Source organism: Artemia franciscana, chromosome 10 (genome assembly GCF_032884065.1).
Source record: "Artemia franciscana chromosome 10, ASM3288406v1, whole genome shotgun sequence".
In the NCBI taxonomy this organism is placed as follows: Eukaryota; Metazoa; Arthropoda; class Branchiopoda; order Anostraca; family Artemiidae; genus Artemia; species Artemia franciscana.
The window spans coordinates 3,640,059-3,667,672 of record NC_088872.1 but is presented as its reverse complement, the minus strand read 5'-3'; the positions used below and the strand labels follow the sequence as shown (position 1 = coordinate 3,667,672).

The 27,614-nt window shown below is 33.4% G+C and overlaps 1 protein-coding gene across 2 annotated transcripts in view; it reads right to left on the bottom strand.

The window, feature by feature from the left end:
- Positions 1–500: 500 nt before the first annotated feature.
- The window catches only part of LOC136031663 (cell division cycle and apoptosis regulator protein 1-like), an 82,054-nt gene continuing 54,940 nt past the window's right edge, over positions 501–27,614 (bottom strand). For both annotated transcript variants that reach the window (XM_065711335.1, XM_065711336.1), the window contains 8 exons: positions 24,200–24,379; positions 20,930–21,052; positions 18,052–18,207; positions 10,479–10,781; positions 8,532–8,661; positions 6,366–6,535; positions 3,274–3,405; positions 501–690 (listed from right to left, as the gene is read on the bottom strand). In XM_065711335.1, coding sequence (XP_065567407.1) covers positions 589–690; positions 3,274–3,405; positions 6,366–6,535; positions 8,532–8,661; positions 10,479–10,781; positions 18,052–18,207; positions 20,930–21,052; positions 24,200–24,379 — 1,296 coding nt within the window. In that variant the 3' untranslated portion in view covers positions 501–588. The remainder of the gene's footprint in view (positions 691–3,273; positions 3,406–6,365; positions 6,536–8,531; positions 8,662–10,478; positions 10,782–18,051; positions 18,208–20,929; positions 21,053–24,199; positions 24,380–27,614) is intronic.

The following is a 27,614-nucleotide window of genomic DNA, read 5'->3' as shown; positions in this document are numbered from 1 at the left end:
ATTCAAGCCCTGATCATGCTCTCACGCTATGAAGCTTGCTAGAAAATGTATATTAACTTATTAACTGCAAATCCACACACTCTATTTTGTTGCTGATGCGCTGAATTCTTCATAGCGTAACATAAACTTACACAACATAAAATTCCAAGAAGAAATCGAGTCTCCTTAGACTTGCCTAAGTTACGGAAAGAAATTGCTTCGTAACACAACGTTACGTAAAGTCTAAACTAATGCGAATGATTCTACAACACAGTGTGAAAGAACCATTAGTCTCCCTGCGTAACCTCAAGTTATCTCCTGTCCCTAACCCATTCTCTTCCTATTAATTTACACTTATTGCAAGATTAGTGACTATTAAACAAATATTAATGTAAAAAAGGGACTAGGGGTAGCAATTTATTGGGACTAGGGGGAGCAATTCATTGGGTACTGTCTTCTAGAGATAAGGGAGAGGTTGACAACCACCACTAGACCATAATAACAACTGAATTTGCTGCAAATCCAAGAAAGAAAAGAATTACTTGTAATAGAATGGACCATTATAAAAAAGGAAAGAATGTATAAGCCAACTTCCTTCACGAAAAATTATTATATCCCCTCCTCTACTGTTCCACTCTTCTTTTCTTCAACAAAAGGAGCTGCATGATGATAAATAAGTTTGAGTGCGGATTCAAACTTCTCGCATGTAATCTGAAAAAATAATAGGAATACAATTAGTTTCCTATTTTCTACGTTAAACCTTCAATTAGGTATTTCAATTATGACGAACAAATAAATATTAAAACTGGGATAAGTCCGATTATTAGACATTGAAAACAGACACAAATTTCTGGATATTTCGACCAAATACACAGCAGTCGTCACCAGCAGAAACACTAAAGTATTAAAACTAAAAATAACATATTTATAAAGAACAAAATAATAGCTTCTGGTTCATTAACTAGATTTGTCTGAGAGTTCAAAAACTGGGTTTATCCAAAGTCTTGAGTTGTAAACTTCTTCTTTGACTTTACCTAAATGTAAGCTTAATTTTTAATGAAGGGAGCAAAATCTTCTTCTTCTAATTGCAAAATGAATGTTTTTGACCTTATAGTTATATACTTGATTGGTCACATCTCCCCATATATTTTCAACGCAATACCTTTATATATATATATATATATATATATATATATATATATATATATATATATATATATATATATATATATATATATATATATATATATATATATATATATATATATATATATATATATATATATATATATATATATAAAAGCCATATATTACCATATATTTTCAACGTAATACCAACGTAAACGTAATACGGATTTTCAACGTAATACCTTCATTTAGTGAATGAACCGGAAGTTATTACTTCGTTCTGTATAACTGTGTTTTAATTTTAATACTTTAGTGTTTTGGCTGATGACAACCGCGAAATATCCGAAAAATGACACTTCTGAATATGCCTCGTTATTTCTTTTTAACAACTCAATCAGGCTCTGATAGGGGAGGAAAGTCTTGCTCTTTATGTATAAGATAACTTTATATGTTGTCTTTGCAGAGATTTATTGGTTCCATTTGGGTTTGCTCCATTTTCTAAAAAGAAACCAACAACATCTAAACCCCTTGTGCACCTGTTAATTTATAATTAATGTTAGCTTCTTCGTAGAAAAAAAAAAAAAAATAACAAACTCCGATGTAATTGTTAATTTATCATTTTATACTTTGACGGATTAAAATTAATTGATCGAATACACATTGTCTGTGTAAGTCAAAGATAAAAAAAAATTTCGTTCATTTGAAATCCAACTACTAGGCTTAGTACCTAAAAAAAGAGGTGAAAAGGGCATATCCAAATAAAATGTTCCTCCCTTCAACAATTTGACCAGGAGTGGTCAATAAAGAAAGTCTCATCCCGAAGGGGGAGGTTGACTTTTGTGTAGTTCTAACGACATTTCATGTGGAACTTTCAAAAGCGACATCACTTACAACATGTCTCTTTTAAAGCACAACAAAGTATGAAGTCAAGACGTTTTACCTCCCTTAAAAATGCCAAAACCCGAGTTTTTTACGTACCAAGGACAGTGAAAACCAAATCTGACTGCTCTAAAAAAAAAATCTTTTGGACGGTTACATCATTATCATCGTTAGTATGTATCACAAATGGTACGTTGATGCATTGTACCACGAAAATTCAAGTTATTCAGTAGTTTACAATAAAACTAGCGTGTTTGTACACACTTTTAGCAAAGACTTGAGGATAGTTTTTGTCGGTCAGGAATGGAAGTATAAGAAAAAAAAACAAAAAAAAAAACCACTCAAGTTTAAGCTGGTTCAGAGTTCTGAACAAAAATAAATGCCCAGATGGAATAACAGGGGTATTAATCCCCGGAGGTTGGTTCTAAAACCTCCTTAAAATAGACTATTTTGCGTTTTGGTCCCAAAAAGACATATTTTTCTGTTGCCTCCTTGATTTTTTTTTTTTTTTTTTTTGCTCTCAAAAATCCCCAAAATAAATTTTCAAGGAGATAATACCAACAACCTTAGGTACCGATCTGGTACCATTTTAGGTACCAGATACTTCTATTTTTCATTGCAACTGGAAACCACGCTAGCAGAAACTGTGTCAGATACTTTTTGAAGTCATTTTTGTAAAAGTTTCCTATGCAATTATCCTTTTAATGAAATTAAAAATTGTTCTTCCGATGAAATTTTGATACTAAATTCAAAAACGAAATTTGATTTATTCTAGAGCTTAATTTTCGCGCAAAAAATCTTTTTTCATTTGAAATGCAAAAAAGCACACAAAAACTTTCGATTTCGTTCTTGAATTTAGACTAAAAATAATCTGTATAGCAGGAGATTCCTCAAATAGCAAAGCACTTTTTATTATTATTAAACCACAAGTGCGGATGTAGGTGATGAACACGGAAAAGAAAATAAATGAAAATATAAGTGGTAAAATAAAAATGTAACTAAATCACTGTGGAAAAGCGTATTCATCCTATAATTAAATCTAAAAAGTTGACACAAGAAATAGTTTTACTGCACTATGGCCACTTACTTCTAATGACAAATATAGCTATGCTTACCAAACTGTCTAGCGTAGACTTTCCAATTGTCGCTTTGGAAAAATATGAGGTTTAAAAGTGTTAAATAAGTCATGGGAAAAATGTTTCTATAGCCGAAAGTGAACTCTTTGACAGATCCTAGGGGCAGAATTTAGAAGAAAAAGTGAATATATCAACCAAAATAAAGCCATACCTTAGTGTCCTTTAGCTTGCCTTCTACACCAGTCATCTTTCCTTTCAAGGATTTAATTTCATCTTCAGCTTTTTTAAGCTTCTCATTGGTTGATTCATATTTTGAGCGAACAATTGAAAGTTCATCTTGGTTCTGAAAATAAATTTTACAAGGTGAGTTTTAACATCAGACACACATGTTACGTTTATGGTTCTTTTGTTTCGATGCCATACGTTTAATCCAAAAAACATACCCTTAACTGAAATTAAAATACCATTCTAATATCGTTAGTACTTGAAACCAAGACAAAGGGGGTAATAGAGAACTTTAAGGTCCCTCCTAGTCCTTGTCTAATTAATATATCTATACTATATATATATACTATACTATTTTAAATACTATATCTACTAATTAATGTACTAATCTAATTAATACATACTTTCGTAATGTTGCTCATTGTTTTAATTTCAATTGAGCATTCGACACCATTCAACAACACATTCAAGGCAGACAGGAGGCCCTTGTAGGCTTTGGACGCTTATTCCCCTTGCAATTTCAGTCAACTTGTTGTTCAACTAACATTAAATTAACTTTTTTATTACTGCAAATGTCTAAGTTTATAAATCGAATCAATTGCCTTGCCTGACCCTCATTGCAGAATGGCCCAATGTTGACTTTAGACGCTTGTCTGCCTGTCATTCCACCCAAATTAACGGTCCTGTGTCAATTCTAAATTCTTAGTTCAACCTGCCTAAGACCATAGGTAGGCGTCCCTTGTTTGCCTCTCATTCCAGGCATTCTAATGGTCCTATGTCGATTTTAAATTCTTGGTCAACCTGCCTGAGACTTGGCGTGACTTGCTAAAAGATAGCAAACTAATATTGGTCCAATAAGAGAGGCACACTTACTCCCGCCGTTTAACTATGACATTTAACCAAACACTTAGAAAACTATAGTTTATCACTATCTTAGCTCTATGACTATATACCTTGTTTCTACTGCCCTAGAAATGACGCATGGAATGCTAATAGATAGACATATCTATTAATAAATGACCTAATATCATTTTTATACAATCCTAATAAGGGGAAGGGGGAGGGGGGCGATTAATGCCAGAATCGTCTCTCACTCAATTGGACTATCTGTCTTGGCTTTTTCTACAATTATCCATGACTTGATGCCCACAACAATTGCATTATAATTAAAAAATCAACGGCTCGTCATGTATTTCCTAAAATTGTTTAGTCATTCAGTCGGTCATTTAGTCATTTTTAATGAGTCATTGTTATTAGGGAGTCATTAGTCATTGTTTAGTCATTCGGTCCTATCTGTCATTCAGTCAGTTCACTAATACGTAAAGTAATTCTACGATTCTGCACGATTGGTTTTCATCTGCATTAGGGTTGCGTTATTTAAAATACGGTTACAATTTACCAAACAAAGTATGTACTCTCCCAAGAGACAGATACTTTGATACTACTACTATTAACGAGTCACTTCAGCACCAAGCACCAAAAAACTTTGGTAATCAGACAAATAATCTAATAGAATGCTGTGACGTGCCTGAAAATTTTGTTGGAGATACTTCACATTCTTACGCCAGAAATCTGACATTTGATTGTTCTTCTCACCTTCAATTGAGCAATATCTGCCACTACCATATGCCTGTCGGTGTAATCTTATTTAACATACTAATTTAATCCTGATCATTAATCAGATACTAATCCACATTAGATTATTCATTTTTTCATGTTTTGACCCAACCCCAGGAAAAAACTCTCTAGTATCTGTCCACGCCTCTCAAAGGTTTCGTGCCTCTCAAAGTGTGTGTGTGTGGCACGTTCCCGGATCGGATAATTTTTTTTTTTATTATTTCGGAATCAAAAGTAAAAAAAAGAATAAGTAAAAGCAAAAGGAATAGGGCAATAACTTAAAGAGAAGGTAAAACAATTTAGCATCAGAACATAAAACGGTTCAAATAAAAAGCAAACAATGAAAATAAAAAAAGAAGTAAAATGAAAACAAAAAACAAAACAAGGAAGAAAGAAGAACAGCAACAGCAAAAGGTCAATAAATTAAAAAGGCAAAACAATTCGGTATCACAAATATAAAATGCCTAAAATAAAAATACAACAGGATAAAACTAGCTAAAGACGACATTAACATCTAACAACGCCGAGCGAGTCGTTTGTTAAATAAATTAGGTCGAGGCGTCATGTCATAAAAAGAAGAAAAGAAAGCAGAAACATTTAAAAAACATTAAAAACCAATAAACCAAGAGATGAAAATAGTCAATAAAAATATAAAAACGGACGAAAATGAAGGAATTGGTTCAAATAATAAGTTTTATACTTTGAAAAGATATGCTTCTGGAATTTTAGTTTTAACTGAAAGAAAATAAATAAAAAGGTAAACAAAAAAATATCTTTCTTAGTTCAGGGTAAAAAAAAAAGGATATCTTTCTCTTTTCTTCCTCCAAAGGGAGAAATATCCGTTTGGAAGCTAATTTCTATTTGTTCGGTGTAATGAAGATTTTCTTTCTTTTTGTTTAGAGGCCATTTTGGCCCTCTGATAACCTCTGCTTTTAGCCATCAGTGTTTGTACTTTAAAACAATACAATTCTTGAACTTCAGTTTTAAGTGACAGAAACAAACTAAAGAAACTAAAAATAAAAATACCTTTTTTAGTTCAGGGTCAACAAGGAGGATATTCTTCTTTTTTCTTCCTCCGAAGGAGAAAAGCTCCTTTTGGAAACTAATCTCTATTTGTTCGGTGTTATGAAGATTTTCTTTCTTTCTTTTTTTTTAGAAGCCATTATTTGGTCCTCTGATAATATCTGCTTTTAGTCCTCAGTGTTTATACTTTAAAACGATATAGTTCTTGAACTTCCGTTTTAACAGAAAAAAAACCTTTAAACGACAGATCTTTAAAACAATATAGTTCTTGAATTTCTGTTTTAACAGAGAGAAACAAACTAAAGAAACTAAAAAAAATAAATAATAAAAATAACTTTCTTAGTTCAGAAACAACAAGGAAGCGATACAGTTCTTAAACTTCAATTTTAAGTGACAGAAACAAAACAAAGAAACTAAAAATAAAAAAAATAAAAATACCTTTCTTAGTTCAGAATCAACAAGGAGGATATCCTTCTCTTTCTTTTCGGCTTGTTGCAATAGCTGTTCTAAATTAAATGTGCGTCCGTCATAAGTGACTATTGCCGCGTCAGTTGTCTCCTGAGCCTTTGCAGTAACCGTTGTCTCTTCCGGAATTAAATGAAGATTACCTATAAAATGACTTCGTTAAGGTTTATGTTCCTCGTGCAAGTTTTTTGGTATAATGCCTGTGGTTTTAATTTGTAAACGTGAGAAAAATAGTTTGCAATCATTTTATAGCAGAGATTCGACTTAATCAACCTGCCGAACTACATGTCTGAAATTTGTTTTACATCTTTTTAAATTGAAAATTATGTGGAAAATTGGTTGAAAATATTTGAAAAATAAAGTAAATAAAAATATTTGAAGAAGACTTTCATATAATTCTGGGTTTCCAAGTTTGAGCTAAATCTCAGCTACAAAACGATAGCGATGTAACCGTCTTTCGTTGACCAATCAAAATCGTGGGAGACTAGAAAAATAGCGTAATAAACATTTGAACCGGAGTTAAAATTTAACACAACGTTGAACTGTTAAGGTTTATGTTCATCGTGCAAGTTTTTGGTATGTTACCTGTCGTTTTAATTTGTCCACGTGAGAAAAATGATTTGCAATTCTTCAATAGCCGAAATTCGGCTTTGTCAATCTGACGGATTACATTTTTGAAATTTGTTTTACACCTTTTTATATTGAAAACCACGTAGAAAATCGGTGAAAAAGGTAACATTTTCCAATTTTTAAACAAATTTACATCGCTTCCAAGCAAAAAATCCACAATTCTGGCTCGGTGATTGAACAGATCTGAAGCTAAGAATCTCGACGATGTAAGCATCTTGTCATTTCTGTTGAAGAAACAGCTACGGCTCGCAACGTAATCGTACGTTTCAGAGAACCTACCTTAAAAATGAAATTACAGCGTTAGAATGAACCTTTCCACAAAATCTTATTTGAAACTGATAATTACCTCCAAGAGGAAGTAGAAAATTATGAATAATTAATTTGATAAATATAAACTTCACATTTCATAAAACTTTAATAAAAAAAAAATACCAAAAATTTTTGTAATTGTTAAAATTTCACTAGAACATTTGATTCCAAGTCCAACAATATTGTCAACTTAAAAACGGTTATTAAAATTTCCTTGCTCGTTACTTGCCGTGTGAACGGCTATTAAATTAATTCATCAGATAAGAATTTATTATCACTTCTTCCTTTAATTCCCATGTTTCCTCACTTTAGTAAAATTTATAACATACAAATAGTCCTTTCCACAGATTTTACTTTAAATTGACAGTCAATTTCAAGAAGAAGCAGAGCATGATTAATAATTGTGCTAAAAAGAATCTTTTATAAAAAAAAGATTCTTTTCATAAAAAGAATTTATATTAAATCTAGATTTAATATAAATTTTAAAATATTTTGGAAAACTTTAACAAAAAAAATGATCTTATGAGAGAGAAAGTCAACTTTGTAATTGATAAACTTCACAAGAGTATTTGATCTTAAGTCCAACATTAATGCTTCCTGACAACGATGGTCAAAAATGCCTTGCCCGTTATATGCCGTTTGAACAGGCATATTTTTGTGTCATAACATGCTCATATTAGCTCCAACTATTGTAGTGAATAAAAAAAAATTATATTACATAAAAAGTAAAATTAGTATGGGCGTAAATGACCTTGAACAAGGTACTGAGGAGAAGGGGGTTGAGCTACGGAAGTTTTCCAGGAAGTTTCAAAGACAGGGTTTTTCTAGCAGTGCCCTTTAGAATGCATGAGTGAATGAAAGATTTATGACTACTAATCTATAGATCTAATTTATTCATAGTTAATTCATATTGCTTTCCTTATGCGGTGCAACTAATACTTGGCATGGATTTCAAATAAGGAGGATCAATTATGAAAAAAAAAACACGTAAAAAACGGGAAATCTTTTCTTTTTTTTTTAAAGCGGCAATCCGAAGTTCCACAAAAAACATTAAATCAATACCAACTAAAGACGTTAACGAGCGCGACCCCCTACCCCCTCAAAAAAAAAAATTGGTCAAAAACGAAGGAATATTTCCAGAGTATTTATTTATGGAAAATGACGGCGACATACCAAATTTAGAAAATGAGGGCGACTTACCGAATTTGGGAAGGGTTTCTTCCTCAGTAACTGGAACTTCAGCTTGACCCTCTTCGAGAATAGGCTTATCAGTGAGTCTTCGGTAATATAGATTGTTCTTACCAATCATTTTCGAGAGCAACTTTCTGACCTGAAATCCCACTAGTATTAATACTGTGCTGAAACAAACATGGAGGAAGACAGGAAAAGAGAGACAGAGAACGACAAAGAGAAGGGGGAGGGGAGAGGAAGAGAGATAAAATGAGAAAGGGGGCAAGGAGAAAGGGAAACTCACTGAAATTCTAACCTACTGTACGACTGAAGACGTCTCAGCCACTGATAACTGAATGGATCAAATATAGAAAGTGGACATGCCTCGGCCATGTAACCTGCTTGCCCAAAACTCGAATTCAAACCAAATAGGCGGATGTCTGGGTGGCCGCAGCGATGACTGACGATTCTTCTTAAATACCCTAAGTGCCTCTAAAGGCATAGGATTATCTAGTGTCTAAGATAAGCAACTCTAAGCCACATATGGGTAACACAATATCACACACTTTTGTTCTGTTCCAATGTGTTCAAAGCTATACCCCGTGAGGCTTCAACTGCCTTTAAATCCAGTCTATCTCTCACCTCATCAGGGGGGTAATCTGCATTATGAGTGGCAAAAAAGCACACACTTTTGGTGACCTCTCATCCTCCATCCGTGAAGCAAATCCTAGCCATCTTATGAGCTACATCTATCCCAGGGTTATTTTAAATACTACCATTCAAACGAGTGTCTAAAGTTCTCCTTAGACATATCCTTTGGAAACATTTAGCAAAAGATTTGCAAAATAACGCAATTCTAAATAACAACTCTACATAACAAACAACAAACTAAAAAATATGTCAATATGACACAATTTTCTAGTGACGCTATAAATAACCACCGGGAACTTTCACTAAGAGATTGTCATTTTACAGAAAGAGCAAAACTAAAAGTTGACTAACATTGTAGACTAAACGAAAAATTTGCTATGCATAACAAATTTGCTTATGCAAAACAGTTATGCATAACAACATTTTACTTTATACTTTTACAAGATCTCTAAAACTATTAATAGTCGACAAGAACAGAATAGACTTCAGGAAATAGAACATGGTTGATTTGATCACTAATCAGCGTTCAGGGATACAAAAAAAAAAAAAAACGCATTCAAGCGTTTTCAAAAGCTACAAGAAGTCTTCAGAAAGAGAGCCCTGAGAGAGATGCAAGGGGTACCCAAAGGTACCTGCCACACTCAAACTCTAAGTAAAGGGTTACTAGCCTTTTACGCAACCAGCCAGAAACAGCTTCAACAGTACTGTAATTTCCTTTATAGCAACTTGAGAACATACTGCAGGCTGTTATTCAAATGCCCAAAAATACGGTTTTATTTCTTCTAAGAAACCGTATTTTTTGCTTCAATCGTATTAATTTTGATTCTTGAAAAGGACATTAGAACCTACAATTCCAAATCGAATGGACCCTATTCTAATTTTCTACGACCACTCCTTCTATACAAAATGGCTGGAGAAAAAAAACGTATAGAAGCCACGTCATACTTTACTAAGAGCCATAATTGTATCATACTGATATAATTATTAGAAATACACCAAAAATTCATCTGAAAAGCAGATAAAAATAAGAGATGATCTAAATTCATGAAATTAACCAGACAAAACGAAACAAATAAAGCTGAAACCGGAGGATTAAAAGCATACTTTTTGAAGTCAAATAAATTAATTTTTAAATTGCAAAATAATCGTATCTTCTGTTATTCAAAAAGTACAGAAATAATTTTACGCTACTGGAAGAAACATATTTGTGACATTAATAAATTTAGCAAAACCAATGCATATTTTTCAGAAGAATTAGCAGAATCTAAAATATATAGATTAAAAGAAAATAAATATTTACAAACTAGAGCAGATAGAAAGTCTCACCTGAGCCCTTGACAGTCTTAGCCCAAGATTCAAAAGAATTTCTTCCATATCCTTTTCAATAATATACCCACACTGTTCTTGATCAAAGTATATAAAGGAGAAAAGCAGATGCTTATCAGCGGTGTAATATTTCGTTCTTTTCTTGGCACTCTCAGTGGCTGAGCTTGATCTAGAGGACGGCCTTTCGCTCTCTTTGAATATTGCCACTTCCGTTTTCTTGGGAGTTTCAGTCTCTTTGTTTGTTGTTTCCTTTTTCTTATTCTCCTCATCGTCAAGAGAATCAACGACAACGAATTTGGACAGCTATAAAATTAGTATAAATAAAAACCAAAATAAAAACAGAACGTTTCAACGTTATTTTCTTCACCGTTGAGTGCATCAACAACGACAAATTTGGACAGATAAGAAATTAAACCAAATAAAGGGAAGGAATACAGAAAAAAGTTTGGACATAAATAAAAATTTATATAAAATAAAACGTTATTAAAATAAAAAGGTTATTAAGCTCTAGCATTATTTTTTCTGTTTTTAATTTTTCTGGGAATTTGAAAGCCCAGTTAATTTGTTTTCACATCACATTCTTTAAGGTCCAGTGTTATGGTGGAGTCTCCCTATCTGTTCTGTAATAAATAAAACCTAAAATAAAAACGGAAGGTTTCAACGCTTCCAGGTTATTTTCACCACCGTCGAGTGGAGAAACAACAAAAAACTTGGACACCCAAGAACTAAGAATCAAATAAAAGATTTCAACCCCTTAAAAGTACCTCAGTACCCTCAAAAGGGTTTGAAAACGTTTCAAACCCTTTAAAGTACCAAGGGTAGTAAAAATTAAAACTCATTCATTAAATTGGTAGAATGAAAACTTACGCACTATTTATGTATTCAAAATTAGGAAAATTTGGGAGCTCAATTTTTAATGAAAAAGACCTCCATATGTAGTTGCGTAATTTTAACAGCTGGCACTAAGTTTAAAAATAAGGAACATGTGTGACAGATCAGCAGAAAATGAGTGAAAAAATGTATCAGCATGAAGCTCCAGATTGCATTACTTTCCTGATTGGTTATAACTTTCCTGAAAGCGAAAGACAAACTTTGCCATTAATAGGGAGAAAACTGGAAAAAAATTGATTGAAAGAGTAAAATAATGTAAGAATATAACCTAACATCTTGTAACCAAATAGTATTTGAAACCAAATACACGTTTCATTTGAATAGCTAGAAACCTAAGCTACGCATTTACATGATCGTTTCTAAAATTACTTAAGAATAAAAACGTCAAATTATTAGTCAATTAAATTACCAACAACACACATTTTTGCAAAGAAAAAATGTCCTATTTTGTCACGTTTATCCTTTTAGTAACTTTAGTCACTTAACAACAGAGTTTGTATTTCCTTCTGATTGCAAAAATATCCCTTTTATTAATTAAATTAATTTTATTAATTTATTAATTAAATTAATTATTTATTAATTAAATTTTTATTAATTATCCCTTTTATTAATTTATTTAAAAATTATCCTATTTTGTCATGTTTATCCTTTTAGTGTTTTAACTTTAGTCGCTTAACAACAGAGCTCGTATTCCCTTCTGATTGCAAAATATCCCTTTTATTACTTAATTTTCATTATATAAAACATAAATATTGAATTCAATTTTTGCTTCTGACACCATGATGAACATCTCCCAGGCTTGATGCATTTTCAGTGTCATAAAAGCACATCGAAATATAAGTGCTACCCTTAGGGATATTTGCCCGGCTTGACTCCGGTTTCGTGTAAACAAGAAATATTCTATGATTAACACACTGGGCAATCAAGATTGTCGGTAGATAACTTCGAAGACCACACTGCCTTTCCATGACGAAAGTAAAACAGTTCAAAATAGGGATGATACCTTTTTATTGACAGTGAAATATAAAATTATTTAACTGGATATTTCGAACACATATACAGTGTTCATCATCAGCAGTAAAATTTTACTGCTGATGATGAACACTGTATATGTGTTCGAAATATCCAGTTAAATAATTTTATATTTCACTGTCAATAAAAAGGTATCATCCCTATTTTGAACTGTTTTACTTTCGTTAAGATTGTCGGTGTTTGAATTATTAAAATGAAAAACATTGTCCAATTTACCAAATTAGTTTAAGCTTTATGTTTATCACAGGTCAGCTTGGCAACTATGGTTAAACTCTACGCAAGACTTGTGATCTTCATAATTTTGTAACAACCAAAGAAAAATCTTAGTAATACTGGTTTTTAGGTACGCATAAACTTAAGATGGAACCAGGAGGCAAAATATAATTTTCGTTTTGAAGTCCTTGGTACTTTAACATTTTCCAATAATTATTAGCTACTTTTATCTCTTCTGCTTTCCACATTTCGTATTTAGTAATAACCAGCATTCCACTTAATAACCTAAAAGAAATCTTCTAGACCCTTCCAGGTGGCAACCCTACTAATTATACACTCGTTATACCCAATTATATATCAATTATACCCAACCCTCATTATTATAGAATTAAGGGCTCAGCATAGTATCACTTTTGGCAATTTATGAGTACCAAATACTACCTAAACGACGCCGGCACTCAACATGTGTCTTATGTCCGTAAAGCAAGTCAACATTTATGAATAGGCAAGACTGACCACAGTTTTCACAACACCTGCTGATGACAGTGAATTTTGCTCAAAACTTTTCAACTACACACAAAGAAATAGTGATCATAACACTAAAACAGGAAGCAAAATATACACTTAACTATAAAACATTAAATTTGAGTTTAATATTGAGAATTAATGAGTTAAGTATTACTTTTTGGGAATGGGGTACCTCTTAGAATGAATATCATTGTTTTCTTTACTTAAATAATTTGTTGTGCCACAGATGTAACCTGCAGTTTGATTATCAGATTACATTATTGCAGTATATGTAATTTACTACCCCCCTCAGACAAGTTTTGTACTTCTCAACGTGACTGTTAAAAATTGACATTTTTTTTGGTCAGCTTGTGAACGACCACAACCTTCTTTTGTTTATTAGACACCAACTACAATAAGGAGCAGTAGATGGCATTTTTGCCGCAAATTTTGGGCCTATTGGCAAAATTAAGTTTTGTATTTTCTCATAGTCAACAAATATTATCTCTCTAATACAGATGGGAGCTTTATCTTTGAACAATTATTGTACATTTCTGATTTTTGTCGATTTATTACAACTTTTAATATATTTGACTAAGGAATTTTCTTACCATGTTTATTGAGGTGGAATCCCCGATTTTATTTGCGTTTGATTTTCCGATGATCCTATAACGTCACTGCTTGGAAGTCTGACGCAACAAAACTGGCCGTTAAAATATAGCTACCGAGCAGGAAACAGTAGTAAAATAAAGTGATAATTGAGCAACCCTTTCACTTGTTTCTAACCTTGCCATTCTAACCTCTATATACGGTAGAAGGGAACATATTTATACGCCGCTTCCAGTCAGGATGTAGCAGGGCCAAATCCAACCAGTGGTAACCAGAAGAGAGACGTCACAGTATATCAGAACCGACACACGGCAATGACATGCATTACCTGAAGACTTCACTTCAACCGGAATAGCAAGATATCTACACAGCTTCTCACTTCGCTCTAGATTGACGACGTCAATCTAGGTTATTCATGAATAACCTAGATGCCTCTGATGTAATAGGCGGGTCGAAGCTAAGGTAACCCCCCTTAAATAGATTTTAGGATTCATTAACTACGCTATAGCTTGTTTAAAGGGCCTTGTTTCTCAATGTCATATAACAAGACTGTTCACAATCAAAGTTCTGGTTAGGAGTAGAGGAGTAGGCGCACATGTGTTTGTGTCAAGTGGTTTGGTGAATGAACCGCTGTAGGGGGCTCATGATGCCATGAGATTCTGGGTTATATATTCAATAGGTTGCCATTAAGTGATGATTTTGGTGAATGAACCACTCTAGGTTGCTCATTATGCACAAAAGATTTAACCAAGTCAATTACTTGAATAGAGTACGACGAATCAAAATTGGATGATGGCAAACATAATCTTTTTTATACTCATCCAAAATATGCAATTATCCTATATACATATGGATTTCAACGTTTCCAAGACATTAATTTAAAAATCATAGAGCACGGAACATGTAATATATATATAACAAGGTTATTGTTCGTTTTATTCTGTTTTAGTAATCATCCAGAAACGTTTGAACAAACGCAATAATAAACCCATTTCAAGAAGTAAACAATGCTTCATTCAAAAATTAAAAAGTTCGTGGTAACGAACTGTAGTAAGGAGCGACCCGGCTCAATAGTAACCAAAACTCTAAAAAATGGAATTTTGGTATCAAAAACTACATCAAAAGAATTGCATTTTAATGCTGATCTTAAATATATAAGTTTCATCAAGTTTAGTCTTACCCATCAAAAGTTACGAGCCTGAGAAAATTTGCATTATTTTAGAAAATAGGGGGAAATGCCCCCTAAAAGTCATAGAATCTTAACGAAAATCAAACCATCAGATTCAGCGTATCAGAGAACCCTACTGTAGAAGTTTCAAGCTCCTATCTACAAAAATGTAGAATTTTACATTTTTGCCAGAAGGCAGATCACGAATGCGTGTTTATTTTATTTTATTTTTTGTTTGTTTTTTTTGTTTGTTTTTTTTTTTGTTCTTTTTTTTTGTTTTTGTTTTTTCAGGGGTGATCGTATCGACCCAGTTGTCCTAGAATGTTGCGAGAGGGCTCATTCTAACGGAAATGAAAAGTTCTAGTGCCCTTTTAAGTGACCAAAAAAATTGGAGGGCACCTAGGCCCCTCCCACGCTGATTATTTTCCCAAAGTCAACGAATAAAAATTCTGAGATAGCCATTTTATTGAGCGTAGTCGAAAAATCTAATAACTATGTATTTGGGGAAGACTTACTCTCCCACAGTCCCCGTGGGAGGGGTTACAAGTTCAAAACTTTGACCAGTGCTTACATATAGTAATGGTTATTGGGAAGTGTACAGACGTTTTCAGGAGGATTTTTTTGGTTGGAGGCAGGGCTTGAGAAGAAGGGGGATATGCTGGGGGAACTTTCCATCGAGGAATTTGTCATGGGGGAAGAAAATTTCCATGAAGGGAGCGCAGGATTTACTAGCATTACTTAAAAACAAACAATGAAAAAATAAATATGAAAAAGTTTTTTTTCGGCTGGAAGTAAGCAGCAGCATTAAAAATTGAAACGAACATAAATTATTACCCATATGAGGGGCTTACCTCCTCCTAATACGTCGCTCTTTACGCTAAATATTTTTAGTAATTTCAACTATTTATTCTACGGCCTTTGTTATTCAGGGGTCATTCTTAATGAATTGGGACAAAATTTAAGCTTTAGTGTAAAGAGCGAGGTACTGACGAGGGGGCGAACACCCTCATATATGTAATAAAAACATGAGAATACAGAAGTTCTTTACGTAAGCTAATTTATAAGTTAAGTATATCTTTTACTTAGATTTGTAAAAAAATTTAAAGTTCTAGTTGCCCTTTTAATTAACCGAAAATCGGAGGGCAACTAGGCTTCCTCCCCCGCTCTTTTTTTCTTAAAATCATTCGATCAAAATTATGAGAAAGCCATTTAGCCAAAATAAATAAATATACAAATCTCGTTTTAATTATTCCTCTGCGGAGAGCCAAAATCAAGACATGCATTGATTCAAAAACGTTCAGAAATTAAATAAAAAAAAACAAGTATTTTTAAATGAAAGTAAGGAGCGACATTAAAACTTAAAACGAACAGAAATTACTCCGTATATGAAAGAGGCTTTCCCTTCTCAACGCCCCGCTCTTTACGCTAAAGTTTTTTACTGTTTCAAAATGTAGAGTTAAGAGAAAGAGGCAAACTTTAACGTAAAGAGCGGGGCGTTGAGAAGGGAAAGCATTTTTCATATACGGAGTAATTTCTGTTCGTTTTAAGTTTTAATGTCGCTCCTTACTTTCATTTAAAATTTAATAACAACATAAACTCAATATATGTCTTGTTTAGTTTTGGATGGCGTCATGAATATCAAAATGGTCACCCTTAAAACATATTCAAAACGATCATCAGTGAAGAAAAAAGAACTGTCCCACTGTCGTGTCCAATCCAGATAAAATTTTCGAGCAAAAAAATATAAGTAGGTCAATTGCCAAAATAATATGGAGCAATTTTGCAATGACGAAAATACATTTAAATAACAAGTTCAAGAGGTTTGATAAAAAATTTTGTTAGAAGCAGGAATTGAACCCCACACGATCACTCACCCAGACGAAGTCACACCTATAGTTATCACCACTCTGCCAACCTGACATGTATACATGTAATATTTAACTACACCACACGATCACTCACCCGAACGACGTCACACCTGTAGTTACCACCACTCTCCCAACCTGACATAGATATTTGTAATATTTAACAATGACTTTATGAGAAAGTGTTTTTCTTCTTTTGCTTTCAGTCAGTTTGTGTCTGAACAAGAACAGAATCGACAAAACAAACATACTTTCATCTTCCGTGGGAAATACTTTTTCATCTTTCATTTATTGAGTTGACAGTGCTGAATTCAGCAGACTTTTCAAAATAAACAAACGTTATTATGAAATATTTATAATTGTCCTGTGGTGGCGCGTAGTGGATTTGACCTTAGCTTGGTAATACGGGACCCAGAGATCGAATCACGCTGCAGGAATGCACTTCAGGGCCGACACAGGGACCTTAGTAGTCAAGAAGCGTCGTTAATTCTTAAATAATAAATATTTATAAATTTCTTAGAAAAAAGGAAAAACACTGAAATAAGCGGAGAAAAGGTTTAGCTGCAGACAAAACGTGTTATCTATACTTATTTTCAATATTATGCAGCAATAATTGTTTTCTTAACACGTTTCCTTCTCTATAGGTCCTATTCTAGGCATAAATCGTAGTTTTTTGTATTTACTTTAATTTTCTGACCGATATTTGTTATAGATCTTTAACCAAGCTTTATGTTCTTCTTGGATTTTTTGTTCATGACACGGATTTTAAATCAAAACTTACCTTGCATGTGTGACCAATTATCAAGAGAGAAATCCATCCTATTAAGGTAAGTAAGCGGGTTCTTTATTAAAGGGGGGCAGGCAATTACACTTTCCGACAGACTTAATAGCCTTTAATGTACTCATAAAATACTAGTGTATTCAAAATAGTACCAACAACAACAAAATATAAATTATTTGTCCCTAAACCCTTCTTTAGTCTATAAATACATGAAAACCATTATTTTAAGTTTTCTTTTTTTTACTTATAAATTTTGATAATTTTTTGGGCAGTTTCACATTTTTCATCAGTGTTGCCACGTTGAGCCATAAAAACAAATAAGCAAAATTCTTTTTTCTTTAATTTGACAAACCTTTTCGTCCATAGAAATTCAACTATTAACAAAGCGTTGATTCGTAAAAATACCCCCCTCCTTTTTCATTTTGTGTAAAAACATGCTAATAAGTAAGCTAGTTTTCTTATAATTACTAAGAATTTTGAAAACATAATGAGACAGAGCTGACTTACCATATCTTCGTCCATGGCTTCTTCAACCGGTATTTCATCAAGGATTTTGATTTCTGCAATTTCAGGCTCAGCCTTTTCAGCGGCTGCAGCAGCAGCAGCTGCTGCTGCTTTTTCTGCTTCTTTCTTCTCCTCAGCCTCTTTTTCCATTTTTCTTTGCTAGAGAATAAAATACAAGTTCAACAAATTACTTAGAAGAAAGACTTTAATGAGATACAAACAAAATTCATATATTCTTCAGATAGCATTTAGAAGCTAAATAAGAAAAACCTAACTGTAAACTTAGTTTAAGTTTAAGCATAAAAACACGATAGCCTACACAGGTAATATGAACCTTAAAGGGATCCTTTTCTTAATTCTTTTGCTGGTAGAACTAAGACTATAATATACCATTCGATTCAAAATCCGATATCTCATAGTCATTTATTCCATATGTCTAGATTTATTATGATCAAAATCTGATCAGCTCAAAAATTTAGGAATCTTTTGGTTCAGCCATTTTTGATGTAAATATACCTTTGCAAATACTACCAGTGGATAAGGCCCGTTTTAGGACGGGCCTTGTCCCGTCCTAAATATAACGTTTATAACGTTATATTATAACATTTATAACGTTATAAACGTTTATAATAATATATAACGTTTTGAAGTGTCATAGGGTGTCGCGAATTCTAGCAGTAAGAGTGACGATGTACAGCTTCCATTAGATGGGTAGATTCAACTTATTTATGTAAAAAAAAAAATCCAAGTTATATACTTATTGCCAAGTTTTTATTTATTGCCAAGCTATATGCTATATGCCAAGTTTTTTCTTAAATTGCCACTTTGGATTAGAAACATACATGTTGTAAAAAAATAGTCTCACGGAACCAGTTCAGCGGGTAAAAGATCGGCGTGATCGGTTTGCGGCGGGCTTGGATGCTAATTATAGTTTAAACCTTGCTATGGTGTAATTTAGTTTGTGGTGCCTTATGTGTTGTGTATGTTGTTTATAATATTAGGTTATGTGGAAGATAAAAATTTGAAAAATAAATAATTCGAAGATGCATTCCACCGAAGTATTTAGTTCACTGCTAGGCAATACGACCGAAAATACCAGTAAAGGAAAGCTCGTGCATAATACTACTACTGAAGACTGATAGGTTGAAGAAAAGAACAACTTACAATAATCTTCTTTATGAAACTGAAATATTTCTTTTCATATCAGGTACATTAGGCTATTCCTCAAGGACAATGAAAACCCTCTCTTTTAGCCCCAGGCAAGATTTATACGCAACTTTCTAAAATGAAATGCCATATTTCCAGCCTAAGCTTAGCACTTCCATTAGTTACATATAGGTTAGACCCTTAACAATCTCTTACCTTACCAATTAGACCCTTATCTCATCATAGGTAAAATATAGGTTAGACCCTTGCCAATTTCTTTCCAATAAATGAAAAAGCCATATGGACACAACTGCTCCTCGTCTAACCCCCTCTACTATAGATACCCTCTCCAATGCCTCCATTAAGTTCTAACTTCCTTCCAAGTACCAAGGACAGTGAAAGAGAAATCCGAGGGCTGAGTCGTTTAGCGAACATTAACACAACGAAATTTACCTTGAAAATTTTTTAAAAATTCTACAATTTAGTTTTTAATGAGAAAGACCTCCACACGCACGTAAGCAGGGCATAAGACAAGAAAAAGGAAAAATAATGACGGTATCAAGAACACTTACAACTAAAATGTTCCGGTGGACGACTGCATGTCAAATAAATAAATAGTAAACACATAAATAGAATTATAAATCTTTACAAATCCTTTTTTTCTTGTCTTTTTTACAAACTAGTTTTTAATAGAAGCAGAAGAAGGAGATAAAGATAGCAGTTAAAAAAAGGAAAAAAAAATAACTAAGACGGCACTAGACCCTTAAGGTCCAAACCGGCGGTGCTGGTCTCCGTTTCATGGCCCTTCAGCCATGAAGTGCAATGGGGGGGGGGCCAACCATCCTGGTCTTTCACACACCCTTCCTGCTTACCATCCCTAGATTTCTCCAGGTACCCATTTAGAGCTGGGTCGACTCTGGCTGAGCTTACAGAGTCACGCCACTGACCCCCGTCCAGACATATGACATAGCAGTTAGAATCCACACTACTAGAAGATCAGAGTGGGTTAGAGCAAGTGAGTTAGAGTTCAAGCTTGGTGACAGCCAATTGGCTTGGAATTAACAACAGCCAGAAAAGCCAAACAACTTGTTCATGATGGATTTTAGTCGTTATGTTTTTAAGTCAAGAGAAGATAACGAGGAAATCTGTGAACAGTGAATAACAAAGAAAATACAAGTGGTTGTTTCGGCTACATATGCAAAAGCCATTATCAGCAGAATATGATACAAAGCAAATAAAAAGCAAAACAAACTTAGTCAAAAAATCTAATCGATAAAATAAATTTTAAAGATAAAACCATAAAATAAATTTTGAGAAAGACAAAATTGAAAATTTTTCTATTTTAAGTTTAAAATATATTTCATAGATGAGATATTTTGAGTAAATATGATTTCTTCTTGCCAGTTATATTTTTTTATTTTGATGAATGATTGTTGTTGCATATATAGCTAAAATATCTCCTTGTATTTACTGCGTTATTCACTGTCTCCACATATTTCCTCGTTAAATTCTTTTGTTTTGTGTGATGGAAAGGCAATATGGCCTTTGCCAGTATTTGCTTTCTAAAATCCTCATTTCTGCATAGCTTCCTATCCTATCATGGCCAAAAAATAGTATGTTAGTAAATCTGATTTTTGGCGAAAAATAATACAGGCACCAGCGAAGTGCTCAGATCAAATTGGGATAACACTAATAAGAAAATCCAAGCATGAAATCAAATAAAAGAATATATTACCTTTCTCTCTTCCTCAATCATATTTGGACACTTGCGAAGAGCCTGGTATATTTCAAAGCCACAGTCACGCATCATCATTTCTTCAAACACATGGGCGAACAGATACACTTCGAAGCTATGCTCCTATTAAAAACGACAAACATTATTACCCTTGACAAGAATGCTCAAGGTCTCAGGTCCTTCAGCGCCCGAGTATTTAACACCAAGGCTCTTATTTTATCATCATTTCTTTTTTTTTGCGCGAGAGAATTAAACCCAAAATTTTTCCTTTTTTTATTGCTAAAATTAGAACTCAAATTTTTTTTAAGTTCTAAGTAAACCAGAAAAGAAAAATTTGAAAACTGGCACGAACTTCCTATCTATACCCGATCTGAAAATAAATCTGACTAAAGGCTAATTTGAGGAATATATATCGCTTCTATCTAACTCATCTCGCCAGTTTTATGCGATTTCAGCGGTTACACTAGTTTAGTACCATGTATTTCTTTTTTGCAATTTTTTTTTATCCTGGTGACAGGTAAAAAATCCTTCTGGCGCAAAACTGGCACAAACTTCCTATCTAAACCCGATCTGAAAATAAATCTGGCTAAAAGCTAATTTCAGGAATATATATCGGTGCTATCTAACTCATCTCGCCAGTTTTATGCTATTTCAGCGGTTACACCAGTGACTTTTCACCAGTTTAGCACCATGTATTTCTTTTTGCAACTTTTTTTTATCCTGTGTGAGACAGGTAAAAAATTCCTTCTGGCGCGAAACTGGCACAAACTTCCTATCTAAACCCGATCTGAAAATAAATCTGGCTAAAAGCTAATTTCGGGAATATATATCGGTGCTATCTAACTCATCTCGCCAGTTTTAAGCTATTTCAGCGGTTACACCAGTGACTTTTCACCAGTTTAGTACCATGTATTTCTTTTTTGCATTTTTTTTTTATCCTGGGTGAGACAAGTAAAAATTCTTCTGGCACAAAACTGGCACAAACTTCCTATCTAAACCCAATCTGAAAATAAATCTGACTAAAAGTTAATTTGAGGAATATACATCGGTGCTATCTAACTCATCTCGCCAGTTATATGCTGTTTCAGCGGTTACATGAGTAATTTTTCACCAGTTTAGTACCATATATTTCTTTTTTTGCATTTTTTTTTATGCTGGGTGAGACAGGTAAAAAATTCTTCTTCGGTTATTCATTTCTCGTTTCCTTCTTTTAAATTTTCAAAATTTCTATAAATAGCTTTATAGATTTATAGATATAAAGGGCAAAATTTCTATAAAGGGCTTTGATTCAATACAAATTTCATTCAGACATAGCGTGAATGAAACACAAAAACAGAGCACACAATACATCTTCCAAAATTTGCCTTGATTGGCTTTGATCAACAGTTCGTGGCAACGAATTGTAAGTAAGGAGCGACTCAGCTCAATAGTAACCGAAACTCTAAAAAACGGAATTTTGATAGCAATCGATACATAAAAGGAAATAAATTTTTACGCTGATTTCCAAAAAAAAGGTTTCATCAAGTTCAGTCTTACCCATCAAAAGTTACGAGCCTGGAAAAATTTGTCTGATTTTCAAAAAAGGGGGAAATGCCCCCTAAAGGTCACAGAATCTTAGTGAAAATCCTACCATCAGGTTCAGCGTATCAGAGGACCCTACTGTAGAGGTTTCAAATCTATAAAATTCTGGAATTCTGTATTTTTTTTTGCCAGAAGTTATGTTAGAGGATCTTTCAATGCAGGAAGGGGATTTTCCTTGAAGAGGGCACCGGATTTCCCAGCATTATTAAAAAACAATCAGAAATTAAACAAAAAAACGAGTTTTTCAAATAAAGTAAGGAGCAACATTAAAACTTTAAACGAACAGAAATTATTACGCATATGAGAGGGTTCGCCCCCTCGTCAATACCTCGCTCTTTACACCAATATTTTTTAGTAATTTCGAAATAGCTATTTATTAAATAGCCTAAACATCTTAACCCCCCCCCCTTCCCTCCAAAAAAGACAATGAGAGATAAGTTACATACTATATCTTGCTTATATGACAGACACAATATCCAAACTCTGTCCCCATTATTAAGCTAATTTTTTTTAGAAAACAAAAATTTTAGTCGCTTGTAGTCAATTTAATTTTTTACAATTTATTTGGTTTAGTTGGTCAATTTAGTTAGAAAATTAATCAATACTACTGAAATTAAATTATTCTATGTACTGACATTTTACATGCTATTTGTACAGTGAATTACCAAAATTACATGCTTGTTATTATTACTATCTGGAAAACAGTTTGTGATAGAAGACGGGGAGTCAGGAAATTTTTTTTTATCGTTTGTGTTTTTGTTTTCCATTTTCGTTGTATCTTTTCTTTTATTTTAGTATGTTTGATTGTGTTATTTATTGTGTTATTTGAAATATTAGACCCGTTCTTCGATATGTTCATTTCGTTTTATTTGTAGATGGATAGGCAGCCTGCTCTAAGAAATTATTTTCTTACAGAAGACGGCAGCATTTTTTTTTTTTTTTTTTTTTTTTTTTTTTTTAAACGGATAAATCAATCTTTTATAAAAACAAAAATGCTCTCTCTCATTAACATTATCTCTAAGAAAATAATAAAGCAACTATAGATCAACATTGAAAAAAACTTTAAAAACACATCAAATAGATTTATAAGTCATGTAGCGAAGACTCAAGGGAACACCCATCTTCAACATATTTTCAGCTGAAGAACTCATGCTTGAATGTATAATTCTATCATTTCTCCGAGAGTTGAGGATTTTCAACAGATAAATCAATCATTTATAAAAACAAATGATAAAAATGCTCTATCCCATTAACAATATCTCTATAAAAAATTGTAACAATAGATCAACATTAAAAAAAAAACAAAAAAAAAACAATGTTAATCAATTTTTGAGTAAACCAGTGTGCTCAGCCCCCAAATAAATAAAAAAAAAAAATCTGAATATCCTACAATATTGGAAATATCTGAATTTTTCCAAATTTCCATAGCTAAATTACAGATAGTAAAACAAGGACATGATGTGGATAATGTACGGATAGTAATAGAGATGTATAGTGAACTAAATAACGAATACTGAAGGTGGCCCACTTGCTGTCTTGATATTGACAAAAATATTGGCGCTTCTACAACCATACAAGTGCCACTAACAATTATATTTTAAGACATTAAATTATCAAATTAAACCAGTGAATGTGAAATAAAACCAAACTATGTATTTTTTTTACAACTTCATTTAAAGCGTAACTTACCTTGACTTCACCCTTATGGGGTTGTAACGTAAGAAGGGATCTTAGGGATAAAACAGCACAGTCAAATTCTCCTTTCTTGGCAACTCGAGATGGATGAACAATAATTGCTGGATTCTCCTTTGAAATGGTGTAAATTCGCTCCAAGTGTTTTTTCTGCTTTTCATCAATAGCATTGGGGGTCTACAAAAATTAAAGGCATATTAATTGAAAATACAACAATAGAACTAGAAAATAAAACTAAGATCTAAAGTAAACTAGGTACACCTAGATAGGTGTAGCAAAACGAAACAAAAGATTAAGTAAAAAAAAAATAAAGTGTAATCACCAGGTTTTAGACATAACAAAAAGATTTAGAGGTTGAACAAAATCGTATTTGTTTTTAATCGTATTTTAGCAACAGTTCGTGAGCGTTTTAAATTGAAGATGATTTAACTGTCTTATCACTACAACTAAACCCTCCGACTACTGAAAAGTTTGACTTGACGAGAATTTTTAATGATTTAAAAGCTGAATTAGGGAAGGAAAAACTGACGGTCAGCGAAACTAAGAGCTTTAATTCTTTTATGACTTTTTAAAGTCATATATGACTAAGTCATATATGACTTAAGTCATATATGACTAAGAGCTTTAAGTCTTATATGATTTTTTCCTTCCTAAAGGTTGACAGGCACTCTTCTATCTCCCTACAGCCGATAGAGAAAACTGCTAAAATACTTGGAGTACTTTAGGAAGAAGATTTAAAATGGAATTCGCACGTTGACTATCTGACTAAAAAAGGCACCTCACTTTTACAATCTTTTTCCAACCTGAAGAGATTTGGTATGCCAACTGCGGTTTTGAAATCTGTATAGTGCAGCTATGTTAGACCTTCTCTTGAGTATGCGTGTCCAGCTTGGCATCCGGGTTTGGCGAAAGATCAATAAGATAGACTTGAGAAGATACAAAAAAGAGCTGTCTCTTTTTTAGAGATTACAAAAAAGAGATTATGGTATGAGCTCTTGCAGAATTCTAGGAATCAATAGATTGCTTTAAAAGGAAAATCAGAGGCTTAATGCCCGGGATTTAAAATAAGAGCTCTGAGTCAAGAGGTCCTTCTAAAGTTTAAAAAAACTCAATTTTTCTAATTTTTCCTCTCCCTTCAGCCCTCCAGATGGTCGAATCGGGCAAAACGACTTTATCAAGTCAATTTGTGCAGCTCCCTGACACGCCTACCAATTTTCATCTTATTCTTCCCATCAAGTTTCATCCCAATTTCTCCACTCAAAACGTTTTTCAGGATTTCCGGTTTTCAAGATTTCTGTTTCCCCCCCCCTCCCAACCCTCTATGTCCCCGGATTCGAATTGAAAATGGAGCAACTGAGACACAAGATTCTTCTATACATCAAGTTTCATTAAACCCATTCGTAAGATACCTTGATTTTCACGTTGTCCAAGAATTCCGATTTCTCCCTCCAACTCCCCCCAATGTCACTGGATCTAGTGGAGATTTAAAGTAAGAGTTCTAAAGCACAAGATCCTTCTAATATCAAATTTCATTAAGATCTGATCACCCGTTCGTAAGTTACAAATACCTCATTTTTTCTAATTTTTCCGAAATACTCTCTCCCCCCCAAACTCCACCAAAGAGAGCGGATCCGATCCCGTTATATCATTCACGTATCTTGGACTAGTACTTATTCTTCCCACCAAGTTCCCTCCTGATCTCTCCGCTTTAAGCGTTTTCCAAGATTTCCGGTCCCTCCCCTCCAACGACACTGGATCCGATCGGGATTTAAAGTAAGAGATCTGAGTTACGAAGTCCTTCTAAATACGAAATTTCATTAAGATCCAATTACTCCTTCGTAAGTTAAAAATACTTCGTTATTTCTATTTTTTTAGAATTAACCACTACCCCCCAACTCCCCCAAAGAGAGCTCGTTCCGGTTATGGCAATAACGTATCTAGGACTTGTGCTTATTTTTCCCACCAAGTTTCATGCCGATCCATCCACTTTAAGCGTTATCCAAGATTTTTGGTTCCCCCCAACTCCCCCTAATGTCACCGGGCCCGGTCGAGATTTAAAATAAGAGCTCTGAGACACGATATCCTTCCAAACATGAAATTTCATTGAGATCCGATCACTCCTTCGTAAGTTAAAAATACCTCATTTTTTCTAATTTTTCAAAACTAACCCTCCCCCCAACTCCCCCAAAGAGAGTGGAACTCTTCAGGTTATATCAATCACGTATCTAGGACTAATGATTATTTTTCCCACCAAGTTTCATCCCGAACCCTCCGTTCTAAGCGTTTTCCAAGACTTTAGGCCCCCCCCCTCAACTCCCCCAATGTCACCGGATCCGGTCCGGATTTCAAATAAGAGCTCTGAGACACGATATCCTTCCAAACATCAATTTCATGAAGATCAGATCACCTTTTCGTAAGTTAAAAATACTTCATTTTTTCTAATGTTTCCGATTTAACCGTCCCCCTATTCCCCCCCCCCTTCCCAGGTGGTCAAATCGGGAAAACGACCATTTTTAATTTAATCTGGTCTGGTGCCTGATACGCCTGCCAAATTTCACCGTCCTAGTTTACCTGAAAGTGTCTAAAGTAGCAAAACCGGGACAGACAGACAGTCGATATATTGACAGAATTTGCGATCGCTATATGTCACTTGGTAGATACCAGTTGATATAAAAAACACATCTTTAAATACGATTAATGTACTCTGTCAATATAGGTGCATAAAGGTCTGAAAGGAAAGGGGGACAGAGTACATTCCTAATCGCTGGGGAGTGTTGAAATAAGAAAAAAAATTATATTTTCAGGTTCTTATTTTAAAAAATTTCCAGGTGAGCTTTTTGGCACCCGTCCGGAATGAGGGAGGACATTCTCTCCCTTGTTGTCGTATAGTTGAAGTCATGTATATATACTACTATTATTACTACTATCTATATACTCTAATATCTAATGTATTTTAGTATACATAACATCTTTACATTTTATGCATAATTCTACTTTCTCGTCATAATATTACATAAAATGTTTTTTAAATTTAGATTTTTGCTTCTTCACTTGGAAAAATAGAAATCTGTCTGCTCTAGAATGTATCTTTTAAGTTTTTATTTTTAAATCTAGAAAAGTTTGTGATTTCACTTAGCTTCTTTATTGAAAAGGATTTTTTTTTTTTACCCTAAACACTTTTTAAATCTATCCTCTTCCCTAAGATCTTTATCTGTTTTTTATTGTATCTGCTGTCTTTGTTTAAATGGAATCTATATTATTCATTTTTTCGTAGTCTTTTTCTTTTAAATATCTAAAAAATGTGGGTTTGTTTACCTCTTTATTGATTTTTTTAAAGAAAAAAATATATTTTGCTCATTACAATAGCTGGAGCAAACATGAGCATGTCATGAAAAAAAGAAAAACCAAACAA